The sequence below is a fragment of the Desmodus rotundus genome, chromosome 1 (genome assembly GCF_022682495.2).
Source record: "Desmodus rotundus isolate HL8 chromosome 1, HLdesRot8A.1, whole genome shotgun sequence".
Taxonomy (NCBI): domain Eukaryota; kingdom Metazoa; phylum Chordata; class Mammalia; order Chiroptera; family Phyllostomidae; genus Desmodus; species Desmodus rotundus.
Genome location: NC_071387.1, coordinates 189,070,236 through 189,096,101, shown reverse-complemented (window position 1 = coordinate 189,096,101; position 25,866 = coordinate 189,070,236). Strand labels below are relative to the sequence as shown.

The 25,866-nt window shown below is 44.6% G+C and overlaps 1 protein-coding gene across 1 annotated transcript in view; it reads left to right on the top strand.

Annotated features, from left to right (window-relative positions):
- Positions 1 to 1,073: 1,073 nt before the first annotated feature.
- The window catches only part of MYO10 (myosin X), a 189,983-nt gene continuing 165,190 nt past the window's right edge, over positions 1,074 to 25,866 (top strand). Inside the window, exon 1 of the mRNA XM_024578421.4 lies at positions 1,074 to 1,606. Coding sequence (XP_024434189.2) covers positions 1,586 to 1,606 — 21 coding nt within the window. The 5' untranslated portion in view covers positions 1,074 to 1,585. The remainder of the gene's footprint in view (positions 1,607 to 25,866) is intronic.

Genomic DNA, 25,866 nt, shown 5'->3' with positions numbered 1-25,866 from the left:
CAGCCGTTTGTTTTCAATCGGCTAGGTACCAATACAAGATCCCTACTGTGCCAGTTATGTGACTCACCACGACTCAGTCTGACAACACCCAAACTGGTTTATACCCGGTTCAAAGAGTCCACCGATCACGCGCTAGGATGTCGCGGCATCTTAAAATTGTTACAAAAGTTTCTAAACCTTTGTTCTGCATTTCTCTACCTGTTACAGACAGGCTCCAAACAATATGCAGACCTGGTGCCACCCTTTGAAGGATTATTAGAGATGCAGATTGTCAGCGATCGCCCCGCTGAATTTCAATCTGCATTTAAACAAGATTCCCGTGTTCCCCGTGCACGCTAAAGCTCGAGAACCTACCGTAGAGGAAACTAGGATTCATTACCAGGTGGGTTTGATTCTTCATTCATCTGATTTTCTTATGTTTCCTTTAAGTCCAGAAAAAGTTTACATTTTTAAAGGTGCAATTGGCCACGCCCTCTTCCAGTTTATAAAACTACTATTCCCCGCGGCTATGAAAACGTCTCTTAACCTGACAGCCGGAAAGAAACTCAACACGGGAAGGCAGCTTCCAGAAATTCTGATTAGCCTCCGTCCTCAGCTTTGATCTGGCCCAACAGCCGGGGCAGCTCCGCGGACCGCGCTTCCTTCCCCGGGGTCGCTCATCTGCAGAGCTGCATTAATGAGATCCGTGTTGAGCGGGTTCCAGGGTCTGCTAGAGATCAAAGGCACAAAAGAATCCCCCCAACCCCTCCTTCCCGGTGACTACTTGGTCTCTACCACCAGAGGAAAGAGTCAACTGCCCCTCCCGCCCCTAGGTAAGGAAGCCGGGACTTAAGTGGAGCTGCCGGGACCCCGCCTTCCCCTCCCGCCGCAAAGCCCGGGGCTGCTTAGGCGCGGCTAGGGCCGGACTGCGCAGTAGGTGAGGCGGGGCGGGGCGGAGCGGGGCGGGGCGCGCCGGCTGGGCGGCACCGGACTCTGCGGAAGCGCGGGACAGGGTTGACTGGGGCTGGGCTCCTGGTGGGGCGGGGCAAGGCCGGCTAGTGGGCGTGGCCTGACGAGCGGAGCGGAGCGGGGCGGGGCGTGTTCTCCCGTCTGCGCGACTCTTAGCAGTGGTGAGCTAGCTGAGCCGCGGCGCCCGAATACTCTTCGCGGCGGCGCTCGCGCGGGGAGAACGACTCGGGGCTCGCTTTGTGCCCGCTGTCTGCCTGCCGGCGCTCTGCGCCTTCTGCCCCAGCTCAGAGGGAGGGGGCACACTCCCAAGTCCCCAGCCGTTCCCCCCCGCACCAGCCCGGGGGAAGAATGTGCCACCAGCTGTTCTCCGCTCGCTAGCGCTGCTCCCAGAAGTGAAAAACTTGGAGGAAGAGGAGACAAAGGCTGCGTTTGGGACGGATGAGTTGAGAATTGGGTTTGGGCAAACAAAAGGTGCGAAAGACAAGAAGGGGATAAGGCGATGGCAGCGGGGCAACCTCGCGGGCTCGAGTTCCTGGGAGTCGCGCCGTGACACGCATGGTTTCCCCGGACCGTCTGCTGGGCTGACTTCCGCGAGCTGGACACCCGACTCGGGCAAGTTGGGGAACGCACGGGAACAATGGACAACTTCTTCCCCGAGGTGAGTGTGTTGGTGGCCCCGCTCGGGCTGCTTTCCGTGAACCGGGCGTGGGCTCCCTTCCTGCTCGGACCTCAATGCCCTGGAGGGAGGGATCTGCCCACGGTGCCGCGCGCCCTCCTGGTACCTTTCCTTAAACCCGAGAGGGCGAAACTTCATGGGAGTCGCCTGAAATCAACCCTCCTCACCCTGGGGGAGCCTCTGGATGAGTAAGCCGAGGCAGGTTTTGTTTTGCTCCGCGCTTCCACTTTGACCCAGGAGGTAGCGAAGGTGAGATTCCTTTTGCGTGGGTGCCTGGATCACCCTTATCTCCGCGGCGCCCACGTGAGGTGAGGCGGCGGGCTCGGAGGCCCGGCCGGGGCATCTGCTTGCCCGACTGCCTGGGTGTAGGAAGCCCAATAAAATGTTCAACTGGGACGTGCCTTTCTCCAAGAAAGGTCTGGTATTTCCTTTGCAAAACGTGCCGGCTTCCTGTGAGAGGGGTGCAAACGCTTTCAGAGGAGACAGCTTAATGAAGTGTGAGCGGGGAAGGCGAGGGTTTAATCATTCACCGAGTTCTCTGTCCGCCGGACCTTTGGAGTCTAGCGTCTAATTCTCACCAAGAAGTGCTCTTTTAGGATTTGAGATAATTCTAGAAGGTGAGATCAAAAGATCATATATTCGTTGTCTTTGGCAGATTTTGAATTTGAATGTAAAGAAGATCGTTTAGGGCAAACAACGGCTATTTTAGGACTAAACTGATGCCCCTTTTAGGGTCATTGAGGGCAAGACACCAATCGTAGTTGAGACCCCCCCCCAACCTACTCTTCCTCCCCCACCCCCGGGATCCAGAGTTACTGTGGTTTCTTGGCTCCCTTTCCTTTCTTGGTTGTGTTTATTTAATAAATTCTGTTTAAGTTTGAGGTTTGAAGTGGCTCAAAGTAAACTTAGTTGACTTAAGGGAGTCTGATGTGACTTTCATTGATAGCCAGCGGGTGTTTTGTGAATCCGGGATGGTTTTGGAATGTTCCAGCAAATTAGATTGGTGAGGGTTTGCCTCTGTTTTCGCCAACTTGCTTTATCAGACTTAATTGGATATAATATTTCAAATCATTCTGCTTTCTGGATGCCCAATTAAACAACTATTTATAGTGGCCAAAGTGATAAATATATTCTTGTGTAATAGTAATATCCGGTTTTTTCAAAGTAGTGTCTCACGTGTGATACCCACATTCTCTGTGATAAGTGGGCTGGAAAGAAATTAATCATGCATTAATACGTATTTTTACTTTTTGTTTGAAAAGAATGAAATCTATAATTGTGAGACCGTCACATGTTCTAATCCTTCATGCCTGTAAGAAGGCACCAGAACTTTTTGCAGGAGTTGCAGGTTAACCAGTGATGAAAGACCAGGGGGCTGTGTTTAATGCCTTTATCTGTAAGAAAACCTAGGCTTTGCCTGCAGGACAAATTCTTAACTCTTTTTTGGCTTTATTTTGTTTTTGTGTGTTTTGGGTCCCCTGGGAAATATGATGAGACATGGAATTTGTATTAATGTTTGTTGAATCCCTGTTCCCGTGAAGCCTGTCTGTGGAGTACAGGGGGTCCATGGCCTCCCCTTGGGGAGAACTCTTCCCCCTAGTGCAAGTGGGAGGAACTGCAGGATAATGAGGGACAGCTGCAACCTGCCCTTCACATTCTCTGTTTGAAAAACTTTCCTTACACTATACCTTGGTTCAGTGTAAAATAAAGAGAGTAAAAAAACAAACAAACAAAAACACACACACACACACACACACACACAAAACCCCTGGCTGTTGGATTTTATTTCAGTGATTAATATAATATTGAAGTTGGTCTTTAGCAATCATCTACTCTAACGCCTTCTATTTCCTAGATGAAAAATTTTAATCCAAAGATGTTAAGTCATTTGCCCAAGGTTGAAGAGCTTGTTATAGAATCCAGATCCTTTTTCCTCTGTTGCTAGTGGAAATTGTCATTTGGGGGAAATTTTTTTTTATTTAAAGTTATACTTTCAATCTTGTGATGTATTTCTAAATCAGCCTTCAAAGTTCTGCCCCTAAGGAGGAGGCCCGCAGAGCCAGTCAGGGCAGCCAAACGGTGCTGTATTAAGTGAAGACAAACTCCTAACATAGATCCCGTCTCTCACGTCAGTGTCTTCTAACAGAGCATCCTTTTGTTACGCTGCCCAGGGAAGAAAATCTTACTCTCTGTTTGAGTAAAAACAAAGTATACAAGTGATACATTTCCAAGGACAGCAAAATTTTAAGGCCTCCTTATCTCTAAATGGCAGCCTGTTCTTCAGTAACTTTCCCATTGTGATGTAGGCATAATGATTTGTTGTTTGTTGGATAACAGTTTGAAGCTAAAGCTAACAATTGAGGGGGAAAAAAACATTGAATGAGATAATGTATGTATTAGCTTCATATATGAGTGTCCAGATAATAATGAAATAGGAGTTACCTGAGACTAGCAGCTGCTACTTAAGAGTGGGGCCAGGGTTTCTCAAATTGGGCACCATGTCATTTTGGGCCAGTTCGTTCTTTGTTTTAAGGGGCTGTTCTGTGGCTTATAGGATATTGAGCAGCATCTCTGGCCTCTACCCACTAGATGCTAGTAGAGCCCCCAAGTTGTAACGACTAAAATGTCTGTAGACATTGCCAAATGAGTCATGAGGAGCAAAATCATTGCCCATTGAGGACCACTGAGCTAGACCCATGAGGCAGTTGCCTTGGGGAATGAATTCCCTTGCTGCGTTGCACAGCCATCTTGCCTGTGAGTGCCTGCTTTAAGTACTATAGCATCAGACATCTTCCTGCCCAGCAGGCCAGCCGGAAGCTTGTGAGGCTTGCGTCCCCCAGCTGATGGCTACTGACTTCAAAATGTACCCCCGGATTGGAGAAACTGAGCCTCCTACAGTCCCCAATGGAGTTTGTTTCTTCATGGCCTGCCTTAGATTTTTATGGATTCTCTAAGTAAATTGTATGTGGCTTCTGGGAAACCTTGTTTTTTCAACATTTGGAGGTAAGTTGTTGAAAAGTTTACTTCAGGCAGCAACTAAAGTTATGTCTGTAACCAAAGCAACTTTTTTAAAAAGCAGAAAAGTCTCAACCAGCAAAGTGGCAAGACTGCTGAACAAACACGTTGTTGATATTTCGAAGTAGATGCTGTTTCCATGTCTCCAGGGCCAAGTACAGTGCTTAGAACACTGCAGGGGCTGTAAGTACCCAGCAGTGGAACTCATAAATGAGCTTGACTTTTCTGTTTTCTATTTCAGGAATAGGTGGGGCATAATGGCTGTTCAAGCAAGAGATCTTTTGAGGATTATTAATAGGACATTTATAAACGCTTTGCTTTTTAAGAAATGTAAGATGTACACAACTGTATGTATAAACACAGATATTAGAAGCAGGTATTAATGTTTTAAGGGATAAATTGTTAGGTACAGCTGGAATGTTTTCCACTATTTACAGCCTAGTTCACTCTGGGTTGGAACAAACTCAGTTCCTAAGATGTTAAGTGGAAACACCTTTGTTTCCACTGTGTGGGACAGGATCTTGGTTTTGGTTGTTACCTGAAGTTTCTCAGCTAGCATCTTTTATTATTATTATTACTTTTTAAGATTTTATTTGTTTATTTTTAGAGAGAGGGGACGGGAGGGAGAAAAACACTGATGTGAGGAAGAAACATCTATCGGTTGCTTCTTGCACCTGCTCTGACTGACCAGGTCTCGAACCTTCAACCCATGTGTGTGCCTTGACTGGGAATCGAGCTGGTGACCCTTTGCTTTGTGGGATGACGCCCAACCAACTGAGCCACACCAGTCAGGGCTCAACTAGCTTTTTAAACTGGGAAGAGTTCTTGGGTCTATTTTCTAATAGTGATACACACACACACACACACACACATATTTGTTTCAGAGCTTATTGATATTTGTCTTGGTTAAAAAAAAATTAAGATTTGTTTTTGGCAATTCCTTCCCTTCCCCCAAATCATCTCTCCCAGGCAAAAGGGAAGTGCTGAGGACTTCCTTGTCCCGCCAAATCCCGAAACCCACACTTTCGATGACTGTATAATAACATCAGAGCATTTAGTTTTTTTCTCACAATGGAGTTGTAATGTCTTGCCTTTTCTGTACACTCTGCAAAGATTTCTGTTGTCAAGTACATTTTTTGGCCTCTGTCACACTGGGAACAGCAAAGCCCCAGGAGCAGCTGCAAGCAGGACAGTTGTTGCTAGCAGGGAGCCCTGATCTCCCCGGCCAGGGCGGGCAGGGAGAGGCTGCTCCCCCGCCCCCCCCCCCCCCCCCATCATGTGGCCTGCTGCTCTTGCTCTCATCTCTCAAAATCAGGCACAAACCAGTGTGATGAAGGGAGCAAGCAGACTATTTGCTTTTCCAGCTCTGCTCGCTTTAAGTGGGGTCGCATGCGCCTTGAATGTGCTCTTCTATTGAGATTGGTAGGGTAGGGTACCTCACTGTTAATGGGTTTCAAAATTTTGCATTCAGGGCAACTGCTATTAACATTTTCATGTCATTAATTTGTAGGAACATTCAAGAGTGAGCAATCTGGGAAGTCTACTTTAAGCTTAGCAAGACTTCCCCTGCTTAAAGGCCCTTAGGTAGAGGGACAAACAGTTACTCTGTAAAAGCATAGAAAAGCTGTGTCTGGTTGTACCCTCCCACCTGTGAGAGCTTGGCCAGGTTATCTGAACTTCCTGGTCTATAAGTGGGCATAATAGTGTTGGCCTTGTATGATTATTAAGTGAATTGGGGATAAGATTAACAAAGCAGTTGTCACATTATAGGTAGGTGAGTAAAAACAAAAGCTTTTGTTATAGTAACTTAGAAGTTGAAAATGAGTGGCCCTCAGTGGGTGAATGAAGTCCCAGTACTCAACAGTGCAGGGGAATCTTGGCATTAGAGCTGCTCCCCAGTAGCATTTCTTGTGGGGGATTGCATTTATTAATTTGCTCCCTTTCAACCTGTACACTTCTGGTAGATTTTGTATTTCCAGAATTCTGTCTAAAGCATATCCATACTGCTTACAAAATCAGGTTCACGTTCATGAGTCTGGTCGTCCAGGCCTCTGATCTTGCAGCTCTCTTCATTCTTTCCCTTGCATGAATTTGACTCCAGAGGCTCTCTTACCAGCCCAGCTCCATACCAGTGTGCATGTCACCCTCTCTGACAGGTCTAGGTCACCGTGACGCCTACCTATCTTTCCTCCGAACTTGGCTCTGTCTTTCTGTCCGGGTCATCTTGGGAATTTACTCTTGTTAGCTAGAGGCTTTACATACCTTCCCCTGCTTCCCCTTCTCAAATGAGTAAACAGTGCCTCGAGAGATTAAATATCCCATTTATAGGTTTTAGAACCTTGTTTGCAATGAAAGGTCCTTAAGGATGGGATTCTACCCATGTATATATAGCTGTTATTTTTCCCTCAAGTACAGATTTTTTTTTTTTAATGACAGAAGGGGAGGTGCTCATAATCTTTTTCATTAATTACAAAGCATTTTAGAATTCTTTGAAGACAATAATAAATATGGCTAATGTATATTGAGTGCTTGCTATGTGCCCCCTATGTTCCTGAGCACTTGACATTCAATAACTGATTTAATATATTTAACAACCCTGTACGGCTCTACAGATTAGGAAAGAGGGGCACAGAGATGTTAAGTACTGGCCCAGTGTCACACAGCTAGGAAATAACAGCCAGGATCTGAATCCAGACTGGCTGTCTCCAGAGCCTCTGTGCTCTTCACAACTTGCTGGTGTCATTAACCTTATGCTTGCGCCATCGTTCCCAGGCTCTTTGATGAAGTGCCATATACAATAGGCTGTTCGTAAATGATTTTTAAGTTGAAAACAGCATGGGAATTTGGGGAAACAAGTGGTCCATACCCCAGAAGCACTGCAAACCCAGTAGGAAAATGTGAATCAGCTTTTGCACATGACACTAATTTTTAGTTGGTTTGTTTTTTACTTGGGAAAGAAGAGTATCTTCTGTTTCTTTGTAAAATGTGGTTTCCAAAGCTGCTGGCCCCAACCGCATGAGGATGGTGGGAAGATTGTATGAGAAGGCACTTAGAAACCTGGGTTTTTGAGAAATGTTTATTTTATTAAAAGGACAACTCATTTTTCTTCCCAATTCTAATGCTCAATTATTGGAGTATTCCTCTGTGAGTTTTCTGAGGGAATCTTGTCTTTCGAGTAAAGATGTTGGCTGCTTTCCCAGAGTTTTCCGTATCAGTGGTGTTGTCCTTGTTGGCTTACTAACACTCGTGGAGTGACCATGACAGCAGAGAGGAATGCTTCTCAAGGATCCTTCCTTGAATACAGTATTTTGCTTCCTTGCTAAGAGCTATTTTGCAAAATGTCTCCACCAGGCTGAAAATAAGAAACTTGAGTCCCCAATTTCAATCTAGCATCTCATGTCACGTGACAGCATATCATCCAACTCCACCAGTTGCTGGAAGAGGTGGTGGAGGTCTGGCAGCAGAGCCAAGGAGTAGCACATGGGAACTGTACACTTCGTCCCTCTGCCTTCGCCCAGGCTTCTGTGGCTGCTTTCAGGGTTAGAGTTCCTTTTGTATAAAGGCATTTTACATTGTGCTAATTTAAAAAGTGAGATATTCGTATTAGAAAAGCTAGGCAAGGTTGAATTTTTGCACTTTGGGGTAGGCACACTTATCTTTACTGTCTGCTTTAGAGGCCAAGATAACACAAGATATGGGGCTATTGGAATGTAGCTTGTTTACTTGGTCTCTTACCCAGCATTGGGTCCTGAAATAATCCCATAATTCTTTCAAATGCCTTTTGGGGGGGGGGTCAATTAATAACACGTGAGCAGTACCCATTGACATTGTGGAGAGAGGTGGACTTCTCTCTGATGAGTCTGTGCCCGTGATACCTGTTAAAAAGAGGTTTCATCTAGTAGGCTGTGTACTGATGTGTGTGGCCGGCCATGCATTTGGGGGTTTTATTAGCTTCATAGATACTTCAATTAGGTTCCTAGGAATATATTTAGAATTAGTACTGTTCTTGCTGGGGGGGAAAAAAGCTTTCGATAAGCATAGATTTGCTTTATTACTTTTCTTTGTCATTCTTAAACTGTTTTCCTCCTTAATTCAGCAAAGATGCACCAAGTTTAGAAAATGCCTTGAGCAGAAGACAGGAACTCCCCGGGTCCTACTCCTGACATTTTGTGGTGTGTGCTTTCTGTGTCTCTGTGGATGGCAGGTAAAAGCACACCTGTGATGCTCACTTATGAGTTGATTGAGAAGAGCCCTCAATGTCGGGATGCTCGCCTTTATACGGGAGCCCCTGTCATTTTTAGGGTCGGGCCAAGAGTACAAATGCAGGCCCCCCATCACATATCTAAATATTTACAAGTTATAGTCAAGCTTACAGACTGGTGAAGGAAATCTCTTCTATTCTCCTACCGTGACAAATATGTCTTCATTAGGACACAGTTGAAAAGATTGTGAAGTTATGGTTTTTCCTGCTGAGAGTCAGCAGACTGTTGAAGGTGAATGAAGATGATTATAGCTGCACGGGTCCAGGAGGCCTTTTGATGGGCCAGCGATGTTTGCATGAGTAATAGGCGTGAACTCCATGATGCGTTTTCTGTGAATCTCTTTTTCTCACCCATGTTTCTGCAAAGTCACTAATTTAATGATGATTAGTCATGATTTTCACAATAATTTATGTTTTATTGGTAGTAACGCCAAAGTACAAATCCTTTTTGAGTCATTGTGGTTCTTAGATTTGCTTTTTTAAAATTAATTTCAGTTTGGAGAAGGCCTGCTTGCTGAGGCTGGACATTAGTTACTGGCATTGTCAACAAAATGCACATAGCAATATTTAGATTTAAAAAGGAGGATTGCATATGATAAATTGTTTATATTGTAGGATGTACACAACTGTGTAATTTTATTATGTCACTCTCATTGATACTGTGAATCTCACCTTTTTTAAGAAAAGACTTTAAAATTTATTTTTAGAGAGAGGGGAGGGGAGGGAGGAAGAGAGGGAGAGAAACATCAGTTGGCTGCCTCTTGCATGCTCCCAACTAGGGATCTGGCCTGCAACGCAAGCCTGTACCCTGACAGGGAATCAAACCCGTTACCTCTTGGTTCACAGGCCAGTGCTCTGTCCACTGAGCCACACCAGCCAGGGCATCATCACTTCTTAAAACAACCTCTAGGCCCATTACCTATTTCTTAAGTTGTTTTTCAGACCTTTTAGCATTGTGCATATTATAAAGAAAACTGAACACAGCAGTTAATTCATTAAACGTCTGTTTTCAGGTGAGGTTATATCTTAATGCACCTTCGCCATAAAATAGTTTACATAAAAATATGATTGAGGATTATGTGTGTGTGAATTTTTCCTTCCTAATCATACAAATGTCTTTATTTCCTTAACCTGGTATTTAAATACTTTCTTGAAATAGCAATTTTTTGTTGCATGTTTCACTTTTGTTCCTTTTTCATTGCGGAACTTTTTCTCTAATATTTTTAAAACACATTTTTAAAGTGAAGTGGCCAAATTCTGTTTGGGGTTTGGGGAAGCTTTTGCTAATATTATTAATGGTAAGCAATAGTTCAAACAAATAAGTGCCACTTACTGCAAGTTCAAAATTAACACTATTTTCACTCAAGACCATGATTTGTTTTTTGTGGAACTTCTGTTTAGTTACTTTTTTTTTTTTTTTTTTTTTTTGCCTTTGTGATATACAGGACACTCTAAAGTCTGCAGCCCAAGGCAGGGGTCCTAGGTGTATAGTTCTCAGAGTGGCCCTGCCCATCCCTCCTGGGCCTGCATCATCATCTGTATGGCCATTTTAGGCTGTTTCTGGTGTGCTTTTATAGAAGAGAGCACACAGACATTTTTGTTGTACCTGTATCATTGCATGGTTGTCTGTTTCGTGAGGATACCATTTTCTGGGAGTGACATTTGATCAGAGAAGGCTTTTGCACATTTTTTACTTACTGTTCGGCAGCAAAAGTTGTACGGGATGTGTTAGTGCAGCTTACTGCGGGCACAGCCGAGACACCCTGCCAGGATGTGTTTGGGATAAGAGAGCTTTCATAACTCCTGTTAGACTCTTAATGACATGCATCGTTGCGCAGAGGACGTTAACATTTAGTCCTTGCTTTCTGGGTCCACGGTTAGGTCTTCTTTGAGCCTGGGTAGAGGAGAGAAGCGTTCTTTTCAGTGAATAGCAGGGCTGTTGATTTATGTCTAGCCCCCAGAAAATCCCAGTGTGGTTGCTAATGTTCATTTAAGGCCAAAGTACACACAAAGGACGCAGCCTTTTGCCGCCTGGGGAGCCACTGGCCATTTATTCAGGGTATTGTGTGTATGGAGTTTTTTTTTTTTAATTCTCATTCCTTTGCATTGTCGATATCCTTGGGAGTTAACCCCGGGCCACAGCAGTAATGTGGTGTTCTGACTGTAGAGACTTGAGTGATGGGCAACACTGGTGTCTGTGTCTGTGTGCGTATGTGTGTTTGACTTTAAGACTTATTGTTTTAATTAATTTCCCATGGGAGATCTTTCCATGACGTCTGAAATAAGTGGGGAGTGGTAGGCGCAAATAACACTACATCGTTGATGATGGTGTCATTTTATGCAGGTTTGCCTCTGTTTATTCCCTCCCACATTTTGTGCTTTCAGTGATGTGGGCTAAGGGCAAAGTGTTCAGCCCTTTGATAGTTTTCAGCCTCCGATTTTCAGATGTGGACAAGTGTGCTCTCTTTCTAGGCCTTCTCAACCTCGTCACTGTTGACATTTTTGGCCGGGTCAGTCTTTGTAGTTGGGGGCTGTCCTGTGTGCCATGGGACTGTGGGCAGCATCCCGGACTCTGATCGCTCGATGCCAGTGGCACTCACCTTCCTCAGTTGTGACAAGTAAAAATGTCTCCAGATATTGCATATGTCCCCTGGGGAGGAAGGGGGCGCAAAGTGACTCCAGCTGAGGATAGCTGTGCTATGTCCACACTTCTATGGCCACAGCTTATATTTGATCTCACTAGTACATTTTTCACTCCTCGTTCATGCGGATTCCTGATTGCTTTCCACCCCTGTGGGTGATGGGGAGCACACATTTATTAGTGTTGAAGTTTTATTCTGTTTAGGATCCAAACTCTACATCATGGTTTATCATCCAAGTTGTATGTTAAGTTGTTCAGTCTGGTTAGAATACTTGCATCCAGCTGTACCCTCTGCCCAAGGCTTTTGTTGGTCTCCCTTCTGGTGTTTGACCTCTCGTTCCCCGGGATCCCTTTCAGATGGTCTCCCTGGGGCATTAGAGAAACATATATGACACTGTACTGACGATGAACCTGACTGTTCTCTAGTAGGAAAAAGAAGCTCATATTCTCTTAAAGTTGAGAACACGTTGAACTAAGTTACATCTCCTGCCCTCTCTCCCACGTACTTATTTCGTACAGTTTTTTTCTGGGATACTTTTTTTTAAAAAATGAAAAAACAATAGGCTTTGAAGTTGCCAAAATATTTAGTATAGTGAGGTCCTGTGTATCTGCCACCCAGCTTCCTTGGTCACCATCTTATCTAAAAGTGGCACCATATCAAAGGCAGGACATTGACATTGGTACAATCTACAGACCTCATTCAGATTTCGCCTGCTTTTACATGCACGCCAGTGTTTTCACACGTATAGGCTTGTGTAACCACCAGCATCATCCTAATACAGAACTCTCCACGCCTTGAGCTACCCCGTGAGAAATACTCCCACCTTCCCTCAGCCCTTAGTAACTACTGATCTGTTCTCTGTAAGTTTGCTGCTTCCGAGTGTTGTCAATGAATCTGACAGCATGTAGACCTTCTGAGATGGAACTTCATCACTCAGCACCCTTCAGACCTGCCCATGGTGTTGCGTGCATGGACAGTTTGTTCCATTTTATTGCTGAGTAGTGCTCCGTAGTTGTACTCATTTAATACCTATTGCTAACCTCCATTGCCATTCTGAGGCTAACAGTCATTTGTGTAAGAAGATACTCTCTTTTTGTCTCATGGTTGTTAAGAGCCCAGATTCTCATAGCCCTCCTTGTTTAGTCCTTGTAGTAAATTTAAATGCTGTTGTCAAATTTAATTTTTTTGATTTATGACTCTGTCTGAAGTCACTTGAGGTAGATTCGCTGAGACCTGGTGTGTTTGAACTTGCTCATCACGGTACCAAGTAGCAGGTTTCTATTCCTGGTCTCTCACCCTGAGACAGGAACTTCATGAAATGAAATGACTTTTGCCTGGTCAGTACTGTCGATGTGACAACCCTAAAATGTTACAGCCCCATGTGGGCTAGCCAGGGGAGCAAACGGATGTTGGAGCTCGCTAGAGCCAAGACTTCTTGGGATGCCAGACAATAACACAAGATATTCCTGTCATCCATCAGTGTCGTACAGGACTGAATGGAAAGGGGATCTCTTTGATGAAACCAAGACTTCTAAGGCCATTTTAAGTGCCGTGACTTGAGTCAGTCATGTGGTGGCAGTGGTGTGGGGGACATCAGGTGTGAGGCATGACAAGAGAAGCTAGGATAGGCACAGACAACTTCCACCCACTTAATCAGCCAGGGACTGGGCCATTCCCTTGCTCAGTCCTAGGACATTGTCTGAACTACCCTCACAGGTACAGCCAGTTTCTCTGCTAATCTACTGGGCTCTGTCTGTCTCCACCCTGGATCTTTGGTTTTCCTACCTTTTTGTAATTAAGTGGAGTCAGTCCATCTCACATCTGGTCTTCCTCTTTTCCTGCTGCCTTCTGTTTTTCCTAGCATTACTGTCTTTTGCAAAGAACTCTGTATTCTCACCTTGCATGCAAAGTAGAACAGCTTCAGTTTGTCATTTTTGACTCCCCAATGTTTCAGGCTTAATTCGATTGAGGGACCCGCCTGTTGGTTTCTCTGACAGTCCAGGATATCTGTAGAGCTCTCCTCCAACCCAGTATTTCAAATAAATCAATCTTTTTCCTATCAGCTTTCTTCACTGTCCAATATCTGCATCCATACATAGTAATTGAGAATTACTATGGTGTGGATGATCTTAGCTTTGGTCTCTAATGACACACTTTTGCTCTTGGTCTCTTTCCTAACTCTTCCGTTGCTGCCCTTCCAAGTCTTTCTCCATTGGAAACGAAGCATCTCACCAAGGCCCCGTTCCCTGAGGATTTGTTTGTTTGTTTTTTACATCTAGCAGCTGGGTTGTTTGCTGTCAGAAGTGGAGTGAGCCTTCACTAGGCAGTATTTCTGAACTGCTTTCAGATTTTTAAGAAAAGTTAGCAGCCTCCCCACACTGTCACACATTTTTGCCTTGAGAAGGGTGGGGTCGTCAGAATACTGCCTTGTGAATCCCAGGCACTGCCGTTCCGACAGATTTTCATTCTCTAGGGATTCTGTCAAAAGTTGGTACCAATTTCCACTTCAAGAATATGAAGTCAGGTGCAGACTATAAATTCTGACATTAATTTTTTCAGACCTTGAGAACCCTGGAATTCTTGGATGTTTCTGTTGGTGACATGGTTTTTCAGCTGTAACAATTTCCTGCTTGCCGTTGAGCAGGTTGCTAGGTTAAGTTACTGTATTTTAGTCCCTAAAACCATGTTCACTTAAGGTTCTCTTTGCAAAGAACAGTGTGTCTTTTCTGTAGATATTTCAAAGATGGGTTTTCTTTTTGTTTTTCAAAGTCAACATCAGAAGAAAAAGACATGATAAATGAGCTCTTGGTTGTGAAGTTAGGAGGAGTAGATTCCACCGTATAGTATTTTGGAGAATAAGCAAGTCGGGCTGTTTTGCATAAGTTGTGAAGGGTCATTTGTACATCTGGCCTTTTTACCATAGTTATTTCCCAGGATTTTATTTAAAAAGATGAAAACACGAGTTGTGAGTTCTAAGAGTAAAAATGGGGAGCAAAAAAGTCACTCTAGCCCGGCTTCCTTAGGCCCTGCTCCTCTGTGCTTTGTGCGCAGTGCTCAGAAATGGGCTTCCGTGGTGGACACTCTTTCCAGGGGTTCAGAGAGCTCTTAACAGGACTGTAACGTTATTCTCCTTTATTTCTGCGATATCAAGCAGATTCCTTTTATTTACCGTGAGGCACAGAGAACTAGGTTACTTTACCCCAAATCTCCCACAAATGATGGGGTCAGAAATAAAACTTAGGTTGTGTCCTTTGAGTCTCTTAAAATCCCCACGGGCTCTTAAACCTCCGCCAGATCCCTGCGTGGGAATCTTTCGCATTGCTGTGTGCACGTGAGACAAGAAATGGGATATCCTCAGAAGAGTTAAAGGCCCCCGAGGGTTTTCTTTTGCACTGTTATAAAATGTTTGAGGAAATTAAATAGCTGTGCCCTCAAGGAAAGCCAAATTTGGGAAGTTTGCTTGTTTGTTTGTTATTAATTTTTAAATAATGGGTATAGCCTGGCTTTACCTTACCCAGCTTAGGACAAAGTTACCTTTTAAAGAAAAAAAATATTTATTCCAGCAGTGTTCTCTAACTCAAGTCAGTGGATTATTTGTCCCAGAAGGAAATAACGATGTGTAATTAGGATTTGATATCGTGGGGGACTTTGGTTACAGTGTGAATATAAATGGAACTCAACCTAGCGGCTGCGCCCGTGTGCTTTCGGTTCAGTCTCCATGCCATCTGCATTTTCTTTTATCTGGTTTAAACTTATTGATCACTTACCGTGAGCTGGGTCTGTGTAAATTCTTTACATGGATTAATTTATTTAGTCTCCTCAAGTCTCATGCAGTTGGTACCATTCTCTCCATTATACGTGTGAGAGTACCGAGTCATAGCAGTTAAGTAATTTTCCCAAGTTCGCACAGGTGGGAAGTGGTAGGACTAGGACTTGGACCCAAAGATGGAACTGGCACATGTGTGGAGGTGCTGGCAGCAGGCATTTGGAAGGAGGTGCAGATGGCATCTTGTGGAGACCCTTGGGGATGTGTATTTGCTCCTCCCTAAAGAGCAGACCTAGGTCATGTGACTTGAGCTGGGCAAGAAGTACCCATTTTTGCCAGCGACTGGAACAAGGAGGAGAAATTTCCCAATAACCCAACAAGGAAAATCACAATTCTTCCAATTGTTCATGTGACAGCAGCGAGTGAACATTCGTCCTGAGTGACAGGCATAGTAAGCATTCTTTTGAGGAAGAAGATTCGAAGACTAATTTCAGTGACATTTTTATAGGTTTCTAGGCAAGCATCTCTCCTGAAGGTGAAGGTCACACTGAATCTCTCAAGTCATTTCTCCTGGCTTTTGTCTGTTTCCGTTTAGCCCCAGATTCCCATGAAGTGCTGTTGTGCGAGGCATGTTTGCTTTGGAATCTGGTGAGTTTCATGAACCTTGCTTGTCATCTGCAGAGCTGACAGCTGCCATCTGCCTGGTAGATGTCAGTGGCCCTCAGCCGTCTTGTCGCAGATTTGGGCATTAGGACTCTTCACATCCTCCTCAGCATGATGGATGAAAGTGCTGTATCATTCTAGTTCAGGGATGCATTTCCTTTTTAGAAAGACTTTTTTTAGAGCGGTTTAGATTCACAGCAAGTAATAAAATTTTAAGGAACCATTTGGGAGATTGACCTTCCTTCAAGAGATAGGAGATTCTTTTTTCTTTTTATCCTTACCTGAGGAAGGGAGAGAGAGAAACATGGATGTGAGAGAGAAATGTTGATGGGTTGCTTCTGGTAAACGCCCGGACCAGGGGACCAGGGATTGAACCCGCAACCTAGGTATGTGCCCTGACTGGGAATCAAACCCTCAACCTTCTGGTTATGGGACAATACTCCAACCTAGTAAGCCACACTAGCCAGGGCAATGTGATGTGATATTTAAACAAAATAATTAATGGTTTACATTTAAATAGACTTTTCCAAGCTCTCATTCAGTTAAGATGGTGATATGGTAGCCGCTGATGTTTTTCACTCCCAACAAAGGCAGGTTTTGTAGTTTATGAAGAGAAGTGCTGGCATGGTTCTAGAGTGTGCGGTCTGGACGTTGGTAAGGGCTGGGCAGGTCTTTAGGAATGGAATTAGGATTATGTTTTATATACAGCAGTGGTTCTCAACTTGGGCTAGGCTTGCCTTCCTGGGGCTATTTAGCAAAGTCTGAAGATGTTTCTGGTTGTTACCACCCATGTGGGGAGGGCACTCCCGGCATCCGGTGGGTAGAGGCTGGTAAACATCCTAAAACGCACAGCAGAGCTCCCCGCAACACAGACTGATTCTGTCCAAATGCCAGTGATGCCGGGATTATTCCTGTAGCGTATTCTTTAGGGGTACACGTGCATGTGTATGTACATGATGCGTTCATCTGATTTTTAAAAAATTAATTTTAGTATCTGAATTATATTTTATAGCTTAGTTGTATATCTAGATCTATAGTTATATCTTACATTTATTCCAAAACTGATTTCTGTAGTATTAGTGAAAAATAAATAAAATACATTTATTAGGTATAAAATGTATATTTATATAGTGGGATGTAGAGGTATTTCTTTCCAGGCTTCCTTAACCCTGAGCCTGCACTTACCCTAAAACAGCAAGGGAATAGACAATGGACAAGTTCTGTCACAGAAGGCCAGGAAACCGATGTGTGTTTCTGAGACGGAAGAAAGCTAGAAGAGGCCAGCGTTAGAGATGTGCCCTCTGCTGTCTGGCCCTTCCTTGTCATTTGATTGTTTTCAGTTAATGACCAAACACTCGGGTTACAGATCCTGATGATAAAGCAAGAAGCAGCTTCCTGGAACCAGGAGTAACTGAAACTTGACCAACAAAACTCCACACCTTCTCTTTTCTTTTCTACTTCTTTGTTTTGATAAGTACGTGATTTTTCTTTCTGCTTTAATTTTCACCTAGGATGTTGTTTTCTTGCAAGCCACAGTAATGAATCACGGAAAGCTTGATAAAGGCTGTTGAATCAGCAGGCAGAACTCTCATTTGCTGAAAACAATTGGAAGAATACTCACAATACTTAATTGTTCTCCCCAAACATTCAGACAGGAGGGACATTAAGTTGGGTTTGTTTTAAAGTTCCTGGATTTAATCTGTGGTTTAGGAGTGAGTTGTTCTTTTTTTTTTTTTTTTTTTTTTAAATTTCAGCTTCATTAAGATATAATTGACATATAAAATTATAAGATGTTTAAACTGTACATTGTGGTAGGAATAAGTTCTTTCCATGTTTCTCCTCACCCTTTTTCTTCCCTTCTGGGGAAGACAAATAAAAAAATTACATCTGATGTTCTTTTGACTTCATTGGTTTTTAACATGTCAGGTGCTGTAAATGAGACATCTTTCTCGATGAACTGTGGTGTCATGCATGCTTTGTGTATTGATTGGGAGTCATTTAAATAGACTCTGCAGAGCTCCAAATGGGATATTTAATTTGTTGGAATAAGGGTCTGTGCCACTATCTGTTGAAAGGAAATTAATTTAAGTGGATAATTTGTTGGGCATTAGCTGACCTTGACATAGAATTAAGGTCCCTTTAGGTGGTTCGTGACGGAAATCTGGGCTTGAAAGGTGGGTAATGAGACTTCAGGGATGACACCGTCACCAAGGCTTGGGCTTAACTTAGCTCATGACCGGGCCATTCAGTTGTAAGGGACTGGCACCAAGCTCTTATTCACCAGTTCAGTTAATTCAGATTAATAAGAAACTCGGGTATGGTGAATGATTTCTTTGCTTCAGAGATCACTGCTTGTTAAAGGGCACTGGTGATGGAACTCAGCATGGTTCGGTTGTGCCAATGGACCCGTGGTGGACCTGGCACGTGTGAGACAAAGCTATGCTAAGGTTGACATCTAGGTTCGAGGGGGATTCCCACGCCTGCCTTACTGAGACCGCGATGTTATGGAGGGGGCACCAGGTGACATGGAGGAAGTATGGCTGATCAACTTGATGAACCTGAAACATTCTTACTATTTATCCAGACTCTGTAAACCTCTAAAACTGACAATAATAGAGGATGTGTATGAGGCACTTACTTGGTAGTATTTGCTGTGCTAAGCCCTTTGTATATATCTCGTCATTGAATCAGCTGCATGTTAGGAACTACTGTTAGTTCCATATAGAGTTGATGAGTTGTAGCTTAGAGAGGCCAAGTAAACTAGGCAAGTCACACAGCTGGTAGATGGGAGTCCAAGTTTCTTGTCTGACTCCAGAGCCCATGTTCATTTTTTTTTTCTTCCAAGTTGATATTTCAAGAGCTTATCATAGCTCTCCCGGCCTGGTGGATTGCCCGTCTGGAAGACTGACTGCAGACTTATCAAATGTTTGGACTTTCTTAGTGCTGTGTGGTCCCACACTGGGTAACGGTCATATTTCAAGGTTAATTTCATGGTTTGTGTGCCCAGTTTGAGGGAGTGTTTTGTCTAGGATGCCCTCAAATATAGGACATAACTGGGGCTAGAACTCAATATTGCAAGTGGGCAAAACAAAAATAGTGGCTTCAGCAAAAGTAACAGGTCTACAGAATTAACAGTGACACAGATGGGCTGCACAGGCTTCCTCAGAAATCGCTTGTCCCAACAAGATGTTATGGGACATACTAGTTTGTTCTTTCGCTGGCTTCTATCTGGTAGATGGTATCAGGTTCTTTTATAAATGGGTTCTGCAGGCCTCGTGGGGTGTTCCAGCAGAAGCTCACAAAAATTGTCATGAAGCTTGGGGAGGTTGTCACCGGTCAGAACCATATCGAGTGGCTGTGTGGCCAGCAGGTGGGATCAGCAGTGTGGACTCCAGCAGTGGGTTCTCCCTGCCCAGCTGCCATAACATTAAGGTCTTTATCGTTTTGTTGGGGTCAGACAGATGTTGCTGTGCCTTTCCCGATCTTCTTTATTGCCCAAGTCCATGTTCCCAGCTGCCTCCTTCCCGTGAGGAGCCCAGGCTGGCTGGGTGTGGTATGTTGTTTCTTGCCTTAACTGATGTGATGTAAAACATTCAACATGGAAGCACAGAGAGTACCCCGCATTATGGACGTTCTTCCTTCTGCTGGTGCCTGTTCAGCAGCCGTGTCCTCACCCCCCCCCCCACCTTCCTATGCGCCCCAAGTCGATGGTGGCTTGGCTTTACCTGTTGCATGTGGGGCTCTGATTTTTCTGGCCTTATTTCTGAACTTTAATACACATGGATGTGATGTGCTTCCAACTGGTCACTTTGGTTCTGACTCCAGGTCTGTCCCCTGGCCACACCCAACCCCACATCACACCTGTGCCCCTGCCCAGGGCACTGCTCAGGGTCAATGATGCTTCTGTGCAGAACTGCCCCTCCTGGCCTCCATCCGGTCTCTGACTTGTTGCCGTTCTGGGGTCTCATCTACCATGACAGGTCTAGTTATGACAGGTCTCACCTACCATGTTTAGTGGGAGCCTGCACTCTGCAGGTGACAATTTCTGCAAAGACAGCCCTGTGAAGGGGGAGATTTTCCGATATTGGGGGGCAGCCTTGAAATTAATCATTCAGTCTTAAGCTTCACATGGCCAGGTGAAGAGCAGCAGAACATTGTAGTTTGAAATGTTCACCTAATTTATGGCGCAGTGGCCTGTATTGTCTGTCAAAATTGCCACTGTCCTGCTCCCAGCTTTATTGCTAGTCAGGGAAGAGCTGATTATATCATCCAAGATTTGGATTTTTAAAAGTAATTGGCAATACCCTGGCCAGGTAGCTCAGTTAGTTAGAATGTCACCCCCATATTCCAAAGTTGCAGGTTTGATCCCTGGTCAGGGTACGTACAAGAAACAACCCATGAATGCCCAAGTAAGTGGGAAAACAAATAGACACGTCTCTCTCTCTTTCTCTCACCCCCTCATCCCTCTCTCTCTCTCTCTCTTTAAAATCAGTTTAAAAAACTAATTTGGCAAGAGTTGTAAGAGAATATTCATAGCTTCTTATACCTTTTCTTTTGGTGAGTTGTTAGCACCTTTCAATTCTGAATAGGAGAGTCGTTTGTTTTATCACTGGAGACAAAACAACAGTTTTCGTTATCTGTGTTAGGTTATCAATCAGGGAAGAATGGATACTCTGTGAGAAATGTAAGCTCATTTTTGGTGAACTTTATAAACACCAAAGGGAAGGGTAGAGTCAATTACTTTTTTCAGGAATAAACAATTTCCTTGTGTTCTGGCGTTCAGTTAGCAGCTAGCCAGGAAACGTGCCTACAGCTCAGGCGTTATCCCAAATGAGACTGATGGAAAATGTCTGCGTTGCTGGAGGCTGAAATTCAATATTGAGGCGGTGACATGAGGGGTGTGTGTGTGTGTGTGTGTGTGTGTGTGTGTGTGTGTGTGTGTGTGTGTGTGTGAGTGTGAGTGTACATGTACGCGCATGCATGCGCGTGTTCGTCGTGGAGCAGGGTGACAGGTGAAAGATGTTGGAAGCCTTAACCCCTGGCAGCTCTAAATGGAATCCTTGCTCACTTGAGTGGCTAAATTCATGCTTTTAAAAAGGGCTTTATTCTGTCATTTGGTCAGAATTAAGATTTGATTCAATATATTATGTTCATGACTGGCCTAAAATCATGCTCATTTTCCTTTTGATTTGAGCCAAGTTTAATTAAGAGCATTGCCTGACAAGCCCATTAAAGAATTGAAACACTTTTCTTCAAAAGCTTACTCTGAATGGAGGCACTATGTACAAAATAAATAAGCCAGCTCGTGGGTGATAGGGCCGGGTGGGGCCGTGGTTGACTGCAGCTCACAGACCTGGGAGAATTAAGGCTCAGGTTGCCAAGCCTTCAAGTTTTGTTTTGTTTTTTTTTAATTAAAAAATTTTTTTAATTGATTTTTTTTAGAGGGAAAGAGTAAAAAAAAATGTTCTGCATTGTCAACATTTTACAAATTAAGACAATTCACAGACATCAACATACATGGTTTTCTTTAAAAACTAGAAGGCCTGACCTGGCTGGGTAGCTGAGCTGGTTAGAGTGTCGTTCCAACATACCAAGGTTACGGCTTCGATCCTTGATTGGGGTACCGACAAGCATCAACCAATGAATGCATAAATACTCGGAACAACAAATCTCTCTCTCTCTCTCTCTCTCTCTCTCTCTCTCTCTCTCTCTCTCTCTGAGCGGGCCAAACAAAACTCGACAGGACCTTGTACTCTCCAAGTAGTTAAGACGTGGGGCTCCTTAACTTTGGAGCAAAGACGGAGACTGGGTTGGCTTATGTTTTCCTTCAGGTTAGTTTTAGCCTGCTTCCAAAAAATGTTTACTGTATTGTGAAACTGTTTGGAGAGGGTGGTATCTAGGTTAAATGTCTTCGTTTTCGGAATGGATCCCCATGTTGTTCAGTCTTTTCGGCCCATTTGGTATGTTTTACTTGGGATAGAAGCTGGATATTCTTGTCTTTTGATAGAGCAAAATGGCTAAAAGTTACTCTGCCCTTCTTGTAGAGCTGTGAGGCTTGGAGAGGTGGATGCCATCCTAAGATTCCGTCCCATCCCATCCCTCTCTGTCAGACGTGCATCAGTGACTGAGGCCCTCCCCCTCTCCACGGAGTGGAGTTTGGAGCAGAGGTTGGGGAAGCAGGGTGCCTGGGTGTGGACACTGTCCTCCTGCTGCCCAGTGTGTGACTGTGGACAAGTTAGTCACCCTCCAGTGCTTCCCTTTGCAAAATGGGTTTGATCACAACTGTCCTGTCTTGGGCTGCTTGAGTCGCCGCAACAAAACACCGCAGACTGGTGGCTTGAACGAGACGTTCACTTTCTCACCGTCTGGAGGCTGGAAGTCCAAGATTGAGGTGCTGGCTGATTCGGGCTCTAGTGAGGGCTCTTTCCATGGCTTGTGGAGAGCTGCCTCGTGGTTGTGTCCACAACACTGCAGGGGAGAGAGTGCGTGTGTGTGAGCGAGGTCTCTGGTGTCTCTTCTCACAAGGACCTGAATACTTTCAGGTCGGAGTCCTTCCTCATTCACCCCTTCCTCAGCCCCTGGCAGCCACTGGCTTGCTTTCTGTCCCTGGATTTTACCTATTCTGAATAATTCATATAAATGGAATTGTATAGTATGACCTTTTGGGTTTGACTTTCAGCATGTTTTCAAGCTTCATTCATTTGGTAGCTTACAGTATTTCATTCTTTTTTTTCTTTTTTGGCTGAGTAATATTCTAGTGTTGGCTCTTTTTATAGAAATGTGTTTAAAACACTGTATAAAATAATGTCTATATGTTTTTAATACACCTCATATATATAATGTGCATATTGATTTTTCTCTGGCAAGAGCCCCACATTTAGAGAGACTGGAACGGATGTATCTTTGTGTGTTTTTTTAAAATTTATTTGTATATAGAGTTGTGGCCGCTTTAACACAGCTCCCACTTCTTACTTCTATTTTCTGTTGGCTTAATAAACTTATTTTAAATGATTTATCCATACCCGCCCCCCATACCTAAGTTTAGGGATGGATGGAATTGTCCTGTGTCCTCTGGTTCTCCTTTTTCCAATGAACCACTGTAAACGGCAATGCTGTCACCAGTGACCTGTCAGCCGCAGATTCAGTGGTCGGTGGCTGCTCCTCAGCCCTCTGTGTAGCATGCGTGACGTTCTCCTTGTGTTCCCCCCGCCTGTGCCGTGCTTCCTGTGAGGGTGCCGCTCTTCTTCTGTTTCCTCTGTTGGCTCGTCTTCTGTCTCCCATTTGAGAGGCTGGGAAATAACTGTGTGCCCTGGAATGACCGCTGTTTTGAATCCTGGCTCCACCATCCCATGAAGTTACAAAGAGGCACGCAAAGAACAGACAAGAAGGAAGTAAACTTTCTCAAGTGGTTATTAGAAATTACAATGCTCTGGTTCCTTGAATGTATGTAGTTTTTGTCTTCTCCACATTCACTGAAGGATTCAGAGGAGAAGGGGTACATCAGACATCCATGGCAGGATCCACAGCATTCTGACACCTCTCGGATGTGGGAGGCGGGATTGCTTAGAATGTCATCTTTTTACCTGGTGATGATGGAAATCTTAAAGATGGGGGAGAGGAGGAGAAAGTGTGGAGAGATAAGAAGGTGGGTCAGGCTTCTGATGTCCAGTCCTTGGTAGCTAATGATTTAACATCACATGGCTTCCACGACGCAGTGCTGTCCTGGCCACCTCGTAGTCAGTCATCACGCTGAGTTCACTCCCCTCACGAGTTTGGATAAATTCAGGCCAGAGCTGCAAGTGTCACAGAAAAGCAGTTCACTAAAGACTCCTTTCTCCATTCGGATGCATGTCTGGATGTACAGTGATGAGAAGCTGTTACTTTATGATCTTTTCTTTAAAAAGCTTGATTGAAAACTAAAACAGTAAATACATCAGTGAAACTGCTTCCAAGTGGGAAGTCGGTGAGCCTGAAAACCAGTGGTCTCAAGGGAAGAAGGCTGTCAGCGGGCTCGTTTGTCCACCCCACTGGAGGACGTTTGGCAATATTTGCAGATAGTTTTGCCTGTTGCAGTTTGGGGTGGGGTTGTCCAGTGAGTAGAAGCCGGGGATCTTCTAAACTCCCTGCAACGCACAGGACAGCCGCCCACAACACAGAATGATCTGGCCCCGAATGTCAGTGGTGCTGATGTTGAGAAATGTGTTTCAGATCCTTCCTCAAGTCAAGGGTTCACATCCCTTTCCTCCGAGGCAGACCTGCTGGCTCCTCATTCCAGTCCATGGCAGGGAGGTTGGGGGGAAGACCGGTGTGGGCCCTACTTCCAGTGCCGCAGGGACGCCCTGATAGTGGCCTGGGGAGCAGCGGTTCTGTCAGGCGGTAGGTGCCTTCAAGGCCCTTTAATGCACATGGGATGCACACATGGATGTGTGTGAGAGAGACACTGTTACCCCTTTTGTGAAAACACCACGTGTGAGAAATTGCTGTGGCCTCTGACAGGGGCTACAGCTGAGGATGTGGCCATCTTAATGTAGGGGTGCTTTTCTTCCTTTTTTGTTTTTGTTTTTTTTGTTTTTGATTTGCCATGGAAGATACGGAACAGGAAATGGGACTCAACAATTGCTGGATGGTTCTGCCTCCTCAGATGTCACTTTGTTGACAAGTTACTCTTAAGTCCCTACAGCTCTCACCCTGGACCTGGACCCGTATGTTGTCCCTGTCCCTGTGTGGGTCAATGCCAGGGTGATGTGTGCGTGGAGGCCCTTCTCGGCCAACTGGTATATGTGAAATCGGGTTAAATTCCTTAGTTCTTCCCCTAGCGGGGAGTTGATTCTTTAGAGCAAACAAATGATCAGTTGGTGTCATGGGTTCCTGAGAGCCATGTGATGTATTTGAAAGTGAGTTATGTTTAAGGTAATGCACTGCCTTTTGCTTTGGCAGAACTTTCTCACCTTGGGGCACTTGTGAATGGCGGAGCTGAAAGGGGCCCATTGCCCTGGCAGGTTGGGGGCTGTTCCTGCAGCCTGGGGAAAGCTGGGTGTCAGGGAGGAGGCTCTGGCAGTGGGACTCTGCCTGCAAGGGCAGTGCCAGTGAGAAGCGGAGGGTTTCAGGGTCAGCGAGGGCGACATCTCTCCTCGCAGCAGCAGTAAGCTTTGCAGAATGAGACCAGACGGATGTCTGAGGTAGAGTACCCTGAATTTATTCTTGGAAGTGAGTCCTCAGTGTGGAAGCCAAGTGTGTGTTTGTGTGCTTAAAGATGGTCATGAGCCCCATCTGTAGAAAAAGGGGTTCAGACCGCTGGCCACAGCAAGCAGGAGTCTTGGCCTCCGGTTATATGGGTCACCTGTGCAAGACTCACCCAACAGAGCTTCCGGGCTCTTCTCAGCAGTTTGTGTTTTAAGTGGTTGAGCTTGATGTTCAACTCAGTGTTCTCTCTTTTGCAAATACTTCAGCAAGAGAAACACACATCCTCACTCATTTAAACACACAGTTGCCCTTTGCTTTTTGTCTGCACTTCTTGCGACATTTCTCTCTCTCTGTGTTTTATTACGGTTACTTTCTGTATTTACTAGGTCTGTCTCTGATTAGATTAAACTCTGGGAGTCTATGGCCTTTCGTCCATTTTCAGGCCATGGAGCTGTTCTCCCTGCCAGGCATCAAATTCATTTTACTAATATTCACTTCCTTAATTTAACCCCTTCACTGCTCTGCCGATTAGAGTTTATTTGCACTCTGTATGATGGGAAACTGTGTTTCAGCAAAGCTAAGTGAAGGGAGAGGCTGAATGATGTAGAATTAGGAGGATAGAGTTGCCTGGGTGTAAGTAATTTTAGGGTATATAAATTTTACATTAATTAAGCTAGTTTATTTTTTAAGAAAAAAGATAAGAACCAGTTCT